The sequence below is a fragment of the Malania oleifera genome, chromosome 4 (genome assembly GCF_029873635.1).
Source record: "Malania oleifera isolate guangnan ecotype guangnan chromosome 4, ASM2987363v1, whole genome shotgun sequence".
NCBI classification, from domain to species: Eukaryota; Viridiplantae; Streptophyta; class Magnoliopsida; order Santalales; family Ximeniaceae; genus Malania; species Malania oleifera.
Window position 1 is genome coordinate 63,212,161 of NC_080420.1, and position 11,653 is coordinate 63,223,813.

Genomic DNA, 11,653 nt, shown 5'->3' on the forward strand with positions numbered 1-11,653 from the left:
ATTAAGTTAGAGGCGAGTCTCCCAGCTAGTTAGGTAAGGGAAATATGTTATGCTAAGAATTTAAGCAAGTTTATCAGAAACTATGTATGTGTGTATATATATATATATATATCAGTTTATTGTTCAGTTTTCCAAATATGTGTTGTGTTATTTGTGTGGCCTGAGTAGATATTTGCATGATATAGAATCAACATAGTTTTTCAGTATCTCAGGATTTACAGTATATATATAGATAGATATTTACCAAACGGATGTTTATCAGACAAGTATTACAGATATTTTATAGACCAGTATTTTACAGTAATTACAGAATGTCATGTTTTCCAAAATCATAACACTCAGACTTTACAGATTATTTAGTTAGATATTACAGTCAGACATACAGTTATTTTATTTAGATATTACAGCATTTACAGATCATATTTATAGTCTTATGGTTATTTTGGAAACATGATGAAAACAGTAGGCTAATTATAGTAATAATATATAGTATCAGATCCCTGATGAATTACTGTAGATACATTCGACCAGCAGAGCACGGTACCGTTGCTATTTTCATATCAGAGTGCAACCACATATCTCAGATAGTATGTGGATTCTGTCAACCGTTTCCTGGAGAGTTTACAGTCTCCCCAGTACTCTGGGTTGAGGGGGCTCGGTTTAACGATGTAGTTTTCCAGTTCCATGCTTAGGAGACGACGCGGTTTGGCTGGACTGAGGATTGGTAGAGTACAGTTGACTTACTTGGTAGGCCAACTAGGATTAAGTCCCACCTACGAGCTGCATAACCCTATCATGAGGGGTTAAATCATGAAATACAGTTTTCTAGGGAAAAATATCAATTATGTATATGTATATAGATTTACAGAATTTTCAACAAACATAGTATGATATTAGAAGTATGAAAAGTAGAAAACTCAGATGATATAGTTATGTTTTAAACTATGATAAATGTAAGTTATAATTTATATTGATTTTCCAGCTTATACAGTTTCAGATATTGTCATTATAGTATTTATGCAACTCGGTCACCACACACTAGTAATAGCATATTTCCACTTATTGAGCGTCATCTCATCCCAGCAATTTAACATTTTTCTAGTGAACCAGCTAGATGAGTAGATTAGGCTCGCAGATAGAGAGATCTTTTATTTTGCCCTGCGTATAGGGTAAGTGAATTCAGAAGATTATGTTTTTGAGTAAATGATACTGGGATAATGTGTAAATATGTATATATGGTTTGGAAACACTGAATTCTGGTTTTGTATATGTGGGTGTATGACGTCATGTTTTCCGCTGCATAGATGTGTCAATTTGTGTACAGAGATACCTCAATGCCCAACTGAGGCCTGAGATGATATAGCAGGTATAACAGGGGTATCAAAGTAATTTATATAAAAAAAATAGTGTAATTTTTGGGTCTTTACATTTGGGATTTAGAAATTATTTTTATAAGTGTTCTTGGCCCAAGATTAAATCCTAGCTATTGGATCATTTAAAAACAAGATTTTTTTGTCCGTGTCCGCATTGAAATGTGAATCAACACCCTAACTTTCGTTGACGAAAGGGTAAGTTCATCGATGAGTGTATAACACTCGTTTGTCGACGAGGCCATGAGTTCGTAGACGAGAGCACTGTCTGAACTCTTTGGGCTTTCAGTATTTTTTGGTCGACGAGACAACACTGTTCATCACCGAGTGACCTTCATATGTTCATCGACGAGACCATTGGGTTCGTCGACGAGGCCTCTAAAATTTGCCTCGAAAAATTTCTTTCAACTTAGAACTAATGTAAATGTATTTTTCATGAAATGCATGAGTCCTAAGGTCTGTCTAGTTTGAGCTTCGAGTTATATCATATGACATGTAAATACATTCAATTCTAAATGCTCATTACATTTAAGATCTTAAACTTGAAGCTTGCTTCATCATCCTTTCATTCCTCTAGTTCCATAGATTGTGTCAAGTGATATGTACTTTAGGTTCGTTGTGTCTTCCATACAAGTTTACCATTTGTGCATTCTAAATCATGGTCCTGTTCACAAACTCAATTGCACAGGTCAAATACCAAGTAATTTGTTACTATCAAAATAAGATTGGACTCATGGAGTCAACAAACCTCAAAATTCATAAAAACCTTTTATACTCAAAGTTAAACATTCTCATCAAAGGTTTAAAATGATTTTGAAATCAAATAAAGGGCCAAAACTTATATTTTTTAATGGCCTAGTTGACCAGCTATTCAAGCCCAGTCGATTGGAATGACCACACGGGCAATTTTATAAGAGCCCAGTCGACTAGGCCTCCATAAATATACTTGGGCCAGTCAACGGATGATAGCCTAACGGCCTTGAGCTCGGCAAACCGAAGCTCGCGAAAAAGGAAATCGCCCTTTGGTCGATTGACCAAACCTTGGAGCCTGTCAACGAGACCTCTCGGGTTGAGCCAATTTGAGCTCCAAGTGATCAGAAAAATTCAAATTATATTATTATTTTAATGCCCAACGGTCAACTAACGACCATATTTCCAAAATGCCTATAAATACTTAGTCAAACCTCTTTTGAAATGTTAAAGAATTATATTGAAAGTCTATTTTTTATTCTTTGATTATTTCTCTTGTTTTATACTTTATTTCAAAGATCAAATTCATTTTCCCATATTCTTTTATTTGAAAAATCTTTTTTTGGAAAATCTTGGGGTTATTCAAGTAGGCTTTGAGTATTTATTCAAGTTATATATCTTACTTGAAAAGCCTCTTGTTCTTGAGATTTCAAATATCAAATTGCTATTTCTCCATCTTTCTTATTGAAAATACCTTCTTGGAGAAATCTTTTTAAAGGGTTCTTGAAAAAGGTTTGAGCTCATATTCATATCATATATCTAACTTGAAAGCCTTTTTATTCTATTTGGTGTAAATCTCAAAGATCAAACTCTCCTATATACTTCATCATCGAAATTTGTTTCTGGAAAAAATCTTTGAGTAAATCAAGAGAACTTTGAGCAATATATTCATTAATATATTTTTTCTTGAAAAAACTTCTCGTGTTTTGATTTTACGAAAGTTAATCGTAAGGAAAAACTTTTTTTTTTTTTTTTCATACTCTCAATTCTACTTGAAAAAACATCTTCAAAGGAAAATCACATACTCTATTGAGCTTCACTTTATAAATCATTGAGAGTGCATAATAGTTTTCAACTTGTGCATCTTAACTTTTGAGAAGTACCTTATTATACGAAAATCTTTTTCAAACAAGCCCTTCGTGGTTCAGGATTGTGAATCGTGATCAAGTGAGGGTACATCACTTGAAAAGGGGGACTCTACCCTATAAGGAGTGGTAAACAATTCGAATTGTGAACCGTATTAAGCATGAGGTATCACTTAGAAAGAGGCTTCCGTCCTACTTAAGGAGTGTGTAATGGTTTCTCCTCCACTCAGTTAAATGAGTAGGGTTAGTGAAATCTTTGGGAGGTTGCCCAAGGCAAGAACATAGATAGGTATAGCCAAACCTCGTTAAATATCGGTGTCACTTTCTCCCTCTCTCTTATCTTCTTTAAATTCCAGCAAGTGTATGTTTATTTATTAATTGCTGTGATTGCTTTGCATATATGCATTTTACTTTGCTTGGGATATTGTTGGGTGAATCATTCAAATTATCTACAAAAATTTTGGAATTCCTTCCCCCCCCCCCCCCCCCTCTCTCTTGAGATTACACCATTCCCTTCAATTAGAAAAAAACCTTAAAACCCATAATTAGTTTGTTGGTAAAATAAAACCTATTGATCTATAATAGAATAAAGCAATTTAACTATAGCTATTCTAGAAGCTATTATAGTTTATACATTCCAATTGTCAGTCAAAATTTTCATACGTTCTCAAACATATTCGAGATTAACTTGTGGTTTACTATTTTTTTACTAATTCAAGATCACATATAGCAAAAGAAGTTAAAGACGACACCAAAAAAAATGTTTTATTCAAAAATATGTTTGTTTCAATACTTAAAGATTAACAGATTCTAAATGTTAGACAATAGATACCAATGTCAACTTCAGAGTTCGAACTCCTTAATAGGAAGTAGGAAAAAAAAAAAAAAAAAAGCATTGCAGCAAGTATGATAAAGCTACAAAATCCTTAAGTAGAACTAGGGACAGGTATTCGAAGATCACCTAGCCTGACTGTGGCCAAAAGAAGAAGAAAAATAATTAATAATAATGAGAGAGAATTAAGTCCGTGTTTTGAACAAGCACTAGCAAACGCGGCTTGTCTTCTTAGCCATGACAAACTTCTTCCAGACGTCGGTGATTTCCCTCTGTGTCTCGATCTCAGTTTTTGTTTTCTTGATGACAGTGCCATTCTTCCTTGGTTCTTCTGTACTAGTGATGGCCATCTTGGCACGGAGCCTTGCCGGAAGCGTGTCAAGCTCTGTGAGCACCTTGGTGATGTCGATCACCAGGCGCTCCGCAAGGGTGCGAGAGAAGTCTTCTCTTATGACGACGCGGAGCACCGTGACATGCTGTGCATCCGCAGGCATGGTGTAGGCTGGCACTATCCACCCAAAGCGGCGAAGCATTTCAGACACCTCGAACTCGTTGTGACAACTGTTGTCCTTCAATGAGAAGGCCACCAGTGGAACCCCATCGTCCTTGGACACAATGTTGAAGCGTCCTGTGTCCTCCAAACCCTTTTTCAGCACAAGTGCATTCTCACGACAATTCACCATCACGTTTTGATATCCCTATTGAAAAAAAAAAAAAAAAAAAAGGAAAAAGGCCAATACCAGCGCTATTAATGAACTTAAGGACCATTTGGAAAGTGGAAAATGTTTGGAGAAGGAATCAATTAAATTTTTAATGCTTAATTATGATTGAATGAGAAAAAATATAAAATATTTAGTAAATTACAGACAAAAATTTAGTTGTACAGGTCATTAATTTTTGATTATTTTTAATTCTCAAAAGTATTTTTTATATAGAAAAAAATTATAATGAAAGATAAATTTTCTTCTTTTGCTTTTTTCCTTTTTTCTAAATTAAAAAAAAAAAAATACTTAATCTAAATGGAGCTTATCAAAATTTGATTTTGGTTAGGTTTCCATCTTCACGAATTTACTTGGTTCTCACCTCAAATCCCAAACGGATTAGTTGATAGTACTGAGCAATAACTTGACTAGAACCTGTGGATAACAATTAAAACACAAATTTTAGAACTATGGTAAGAGCTTATGTTTGCTAAAATGGTTTGGAGCCATTCAAATTCAATGAAGCTTTTAGGGACAACCTTTGGAGAAATTGAGGGTGAAGGTGGGTTGATCAGCACCAAGGTAATTTATGTGGAATACTAGTTCTTCAGGCAAGTCTTCTTTTGTCCTCCAGATAACCCACCCAATGCCAGCATATACCAAACCATACTTGTGCCCACTGACATTGATGCTCTTTACCAATGGCAGCCTGAAGTCCCACTCCAGCTCTGGATAAATGAAGGGTGCAATGAATCCGCCACTCGCTGCATCGACGTGAATCGGGGTATCCCAACTGCAAAATAGTATTATAACAGTTGGAAAACTTACATATACTAAAAATTTATTCTTAGAGAAGATATATAATTAATGGAAGAGATCAAATGCATACCCAGTTTCCTTGTTCTTTTCGACCAAGAGATCATTCAGGACTTTGACGTCTTCGAATTCTCCATTTAGGGTCGAACCCAGAATAGCGGCTACGCAAATGGTGTTCTCATCCACCATTTCCACAGCTTTCATAGGGTCCATAACATAGTACCCTTCCCTTAGCTTAACCTCCTTCAGCTCTACCTCAAAGTACCTCGCGAATTTCTCCCAACATACCTGTTAACACAAAAATAAATAGATGACCTAGTGTTGTGTTTTGGGGGACACGGAGAGAAAGGGAATGGAGAGAGGGATTGAAGAATATATACCTTATTTTTAAATAGCTCTCTCCCATCACACCGTCCCACCGAGCGGGCCAAAATATTTGTAAGAAAACTCTTATTTTGAATATGTGTGAGGACAGGGCATAAAGATTGAAGAGTGAAATGATCGAAGGATGAAGTCCATGTCCCTATGAGAAGCAAAATAATAACAAGAAGGAATGATTGTAGGAATCAAGAAGATGGACGGGAAGATTAGGGAGCGGGATGCAAAAGCAGATAATGAAGAAGGTGGGATGAGAAGGGGAAAATGCTTAGAGAGCAGATCAGAAGAGAAAGTTTGAGAATAGAAGGAATAGGAAGAGAAGGGGTTGAGGTGGAAGAAGAATAGAGTAGAAAGATGTACAATTGTATAAATGTGTGGAAGAAATGATGATTAATAGAGTACCATAGAAATTGAGTGAATTTCTTAAAATTGAATTGCTAATGCAAAGATAGCAAAAGGCCTTTGCAATATCTCATGCATCCAGATGACAATTCTAAGTAATTCGATCGTTGGACCCTTTAATGAATCAGAACACTGTCTCATACAGATTCGGGTGAATCCAATCTTTTTTGCAATTAGCAAAATGGAATTGTTTGAAAGAGAAAAGGTTATATGAAGTGTGTGGTAAAAAAGAAAAGTAATAAGATTTTTGAAATATTTTAAATTACAAAAATTGACATGCTATAGTTTTCTAATATTTGAAAAAACGAAGTCATAGTGTGGCTCCTCGTGATTTAAAAAAAAAATTAAAAAGAAATTGATTAAATGAATTTATTAATATTGTTGTAAAAATTATTTAGCTCTGGTTGAAAAAGAATTGTTGTAGGTTGAGTAAATCATAAAAAAGTTGTAAGTTGTCTATAAAGATTTAAAATGATTAAAATTGATATATATAAGTTGTCTATATATCCTTTCCTTTGAAAAAAAATAAAGAATAAAAAATGGAATGGAATAATTTATCTAGGAAAATCTAGTTTTTGGTTTCAAAAGGTTCATATTGGTAGCTTTCAAAAGTTTTTTTTTTTAATTTTTTTAATGTTAAAGCTGAAAAAAAAAAATTAAGAGAAAAAAGGAAGGCCAAAATGACTAATGCACATAAATGAATAGTATAAAAGAAAAATTTTGTAATTTTTAAAAATATAAAAATATGCAACTTTATAAAGATCTCTAAAAAAAAGTTAAAAGCTAACTTTACACAAAAAAATAATAATAATAAAAGAAAATAGGGTAAGGTTGTTTGCCAAACTTCTTATACCTAATTTTTACTTTTTAAAAGGAAAATTTCATCTAAAAAATAACCACCGAATTCACTGTATAACTTTTTTTTCTTTTTTTTTATTACCAAACTCACTCATTGTGTGAAATGGAATAGAAAAAATTTCAATAATTTTGTATTTGTAACCAAGGTTTGAAGTTTTAGTTTCTACTCCAAACACAACCTTTGGTTCGGTTCCCCACATGCCGCTCAGCCCAAATGCCCAAAGCACAAAAATGTCATGGATTTTTTTTTTGTAGCCTTTACCTCTTAGGCCTGAGTATGGGAATTGAAGGCCAATAGTTTCACGCTAAACCTCAGCCCAAGCGGGCCCGCAGCAAAAAAAACTGTGCGAGACAAAAAATTAGACTAGGGATGATGGCAATACCTGAACATTGGCGCCGGTGACGATGTTGGGCTTGTCGAAGGGTTTCCCCTCCGCCTTCTGCTTGTTTTGCCACCTTCTCTTGAAAGCAAGACCCGCTAGCATTATGGCTTCCGACGACCCCACAGTTCCTACGCCCACCGCAGCCTCAGATTCCCCCAACGGAGCATTAAATAGATGAGCTATCATGTTGACACATCGGTTCTGCACTCACAATCAAACACACATACCCATTTATCCCTATTTGGCCCCATAAGAACAAGAAAAAAAAAAAAAAAAAAAAAAAAAATCCAACATCTATGCTCAATTTAGAACTTGAAAATATGAAAAAAAAAAAAATTAATATCAAAATATTTGTTCCATTCAGGTCTGAAAAGGTAATTTATTTTTACATGTCTTTTTCATATAAAAATGTCATAAAACTGAAAAAAAAAATTTATTTTCTGCAGGTATATAAGAAAAAAAAAATAAAAAATAGAAATTATGTGCCTGTTTGTTAATCCAAAAATGATACAAATTATATTTAATTAATTAGTCAACAAACTTTTTATTGTACACGTAAATAATCTTTTGTTTTTATTTTGTCTTTATGGGAAATAAAAAAATTTATTAAAAAGATTTATTCTAGTTGGTTTTGAATTGGGTTGGGGTGGATTACCACATTGGACTTGTGCCGTAGTTTTTATAACCCTGTGGGTAAGAATCCTCATTACTTTATTCAGTGGGTGTCAAGTGTAGCGTCAATTACCAAGATTGATGACAAATTGACAATAGAAATAGGCTAAAAGGCGGTGATGAGTTTCGCTTTTTGACTTTATATATGACTTTGCTTCTATTATTCTTGTCTCCCTTTTCACATGCACTAATGAATAATGTTGGGCACAGGCATGGCTCCATTAATGGTGAAATTATTTCTATTTTTCATAGTGGTTGCTGACATCAAACAAAAAGGTTATAAAATAATGCGATTAAATAAATAATTTTAAGTTCTTTTCTTTTAAAGAAAAAAAAATTATTTGCCAATATTTTATTTTGGCTGTCTATGAAATTAATCAGAAAATTGCGATGCAATATATATGTAATAAATTAATATTTTATCATTTTTAACAAGTTAGTATTTTCTCTCTTAAAGAACTAAGAATTACAACCATGACTAGTCAAAAAAAATATTGGTATAGAGAAGGAAACAAAGTGGCAGATATCTTGACTCGACAAGGTGCGATGGGGATGAATAGTTTGTTTACAAATAATAGTCAACTCTCTAAAATTATTAATGATTTGTATAAAATGGAGAAGATGGGTACGGCATATATGAGGTATGTTTAGTTGATTTCCTATTGATTTTGATTTATATTTTATGTTATTTATCTTTTGTTTATTTTGTTACATGAGGTTTGTTTTGTAAGTTGTTTTTCTGTTTTGTTTTGTTTTGTTTTGACTTGTACTCCTATTTTTGCTGGTTGTTGGTATTATTTTTTTATGAGTTAAAGTTTTATCTTTTGTTTCTTCCATTAATTGTCTTGTAACCACAGTATTCGTTCGTCAAAAGTAAGGGTTTATCAATAAATAAATGGAGGTGCCGCCCTTCTTTTTTTAAAAAAAAAGAAAGACTAGCCAAAAAAAACATGATCATCAAAAACAATATTAATAAATCTTGCCCAAGTGGTTTTAATTTCTTATAATTTTTTTTATCAAAAGGTCATATATCTCTAATTCTACATTTATTTTCATTTTTTTATAAATTAAAACTAACATACATAAAATGACATTTACAAGACTTAATTCCTAACTACCTCATAGATATATTTGACAATACATAATCAATAAAAATAGTAATTTTTTATATCATAATAAAATATAAATCTACTTATTCTATGATTGAAAATTTGGATTCAAACTTTGAATTCGAATTTTTTGAATACAAATAAAATATAATATTAAATTATATTAAATTCCATTTAAATTCAAATCTAATATTTATAATCGATAATTATATTCTATACATTATTTTCATTAAAATATAAAATCAATAAACCCTACTTAAATGAAGGAATATTTCTAATATGTTATGGCATCATTCATTAGACCTTACCCAAATTTATAAAGTGGATCCAAAATCAAGTAGCAGATCTTCTTTAGACTCCCGACGAAACAGCTATCTTTGAAATTAAACATTATATTCATTTTATAGAATTAAATTAGAGTTAGCCTGAAGTATGCCCGTTCTCAGTTGAACCTGCTGAAGTGACACTCCCAAAAGTATTTTTTTATTGATGAGACACCTAAATCAACTAACCAGCTCACTTTCTGTCTTCTCTTCCCCATCATTCATAAGAAATTTTTCTATTTTTGGGTTTCTTTTGATACCATGGTGCAGGTTCGAGCCCTTTTTAAACACTTAATTAATTGATTTATTTGAATTATTAAATTATTTTATTTTGTTAACTTATACATACTATGATTTATCTCTTAAAAAGTATTTCTTTTTTTTTAAAAAAAAAAATAAAGGAAATATTTCAACATAACAAAGGTTAAGTGTAGTGTCTCTCTAATTCCAAAATACAAATTAGCATTGTAAATTTTTTGACTCATTCTTATAATTTACCTTGTATCTATTGTAATAATTTTCAAAAATAAAATATTAAAAAAGAATAAGATATATTTTAATTCTTTTTTCCACTGCATACATTTATTCATATGAATCCAAATATTAATATTACATATTACACACTCATTTATAATAGCTGAGCTCTAACTTTTAAATGACAACCCAATAAAAATTATTTCTCAAGTTTAAGCAAGCGTAGCAAAACCATTTTATAATTAATGGACTGCATGGGCCGGAACAATTTCGTTTTTATTTTTTTTTTAATTTAACTTGGTCAACCGTACATCTTTCAACGGAGCGCAGACCAAAAGCGAAGAAAACAAAAATGCCGTTGACCGGCATCTGGGTAAATGAAACGAAAAAATCAAGAGACGTACCTGAAGCTCGGTGGTGACGGGGTACTCGTCCATGTCAACGTAGTTCTTGTTAATGGCGGCCATCATCAGCTTATCGCACTCCGGCTCCATCCACGTCGTCACAAACGACGCCAGGTTCAGCCTCGGATTCCCGTCCAGCATCAGCTCGTCGTTTATTATCTGGTAAGCCGCCTCCTTCGGAATCGAGTTCTCCGGCATCTTAAACCTGCAAACAAATATATTCAATCTCATCATGAATTAATTTCCCTTTCCCACAACAACAAACTCTCTGCTTCCAATGGTTTGATTGAATTACCTGGGCAGCGAAGTTCTCACATAGCGAGAAGCGAAGGTGGAGTGCACCGAAATATCAGACTCTGAAGCCGTCTTCGACAGAACCATTTTCGCTGCTATTAATTAACGGAGAGAGAGAGAGAGAGAGAGAGAGAGAGAAGCTGTCTACGCTGTATTTGTGTTTGTGGTTGCTTGGAGAAGAGGAGGAAGAGTCCTGTGGTATATATAGGGGAGGGTGAGGGCCGGTTGGGCCGATTTCTTGCTCTCCAATTTATTTACATATATACATATATACATTTATTTTTTTGTGCGTGTCGGGGGAAGGAACGAACGCCGATGGATGGAAGGAGCTAAGTGCTAAGGCCCTGAGCTTTGGATCCTGCGGAGGAAATTGACGGGAAACGCACAGAGGAAGACTTCAAACTACCCGAATTGCCACGCCTTTATTTTGCATTTACGGCTTGCAGCTTAGGGCAAAAATGGTATGTGGCACAGAAGATAAAAATTTTAGAAGTTAGGGTTTGGACCGTATCACATTGCGCCGCGCGCAACCAGTCAACGGACCAAAGCGTGTTGACCCGGGATGTCCTCAAATTTAATTTGCTCTGTGCCTGTGAAAACAATATTCCAGGAAATCAGGTTTAGGCTTGAATTATTTCAGCCATTAGATCTGGAATTTGGAATTTAATCATAGTCATCGGATTTCAATTGGCTTCGAAAAGGACGGGACGGGTGAAGTGGCGCCTGCCTCCTAAGTAAAGTCGATTGTAGGGTAGGGATGTCATAATTTCGTTGGTGCCGATTTGTTAACTGTGGGCGAAGT

The 11,653-nt window shown here is 33.8% G+C and overlaps 1 protein-coding gene across 1 annotated transcript; it reads right to left on the reverse strand.

The window, feature by feature from the left end:
• Positions 1-3,944: 3,944 nt before the first annotated feature.
• On the reverse strand, positions 3,945-11,245 carry LOC131154271 (glutamate decarboxylase 4). The gene is made up of 7 exons (XM_058106938.1): positions 10,853-11,245; positions 10,558-10,762; positions 7,576-7,776; positions 5,628-5,842; positions 5,278-5,531; positions 5,121-5,173; positions 3,945-4,735 (listed from the first exon to the last, which is right to left on the reverse strand). The coding sequence occupies exons 1-7, from the start codon at positions 10,936-10,938 to the stop codon at positions 4,247-4,249; spliced, it is 1,503 nt and encodes a 500-aa protein (XP_057962921.1). The 5' UTR covers positions 10,939-11,245; the 3' UTR covers positions 3,945-4,246.
• Between the last annotated feature and the right edge of the window lie 408 nt (positions 11,246-11,653).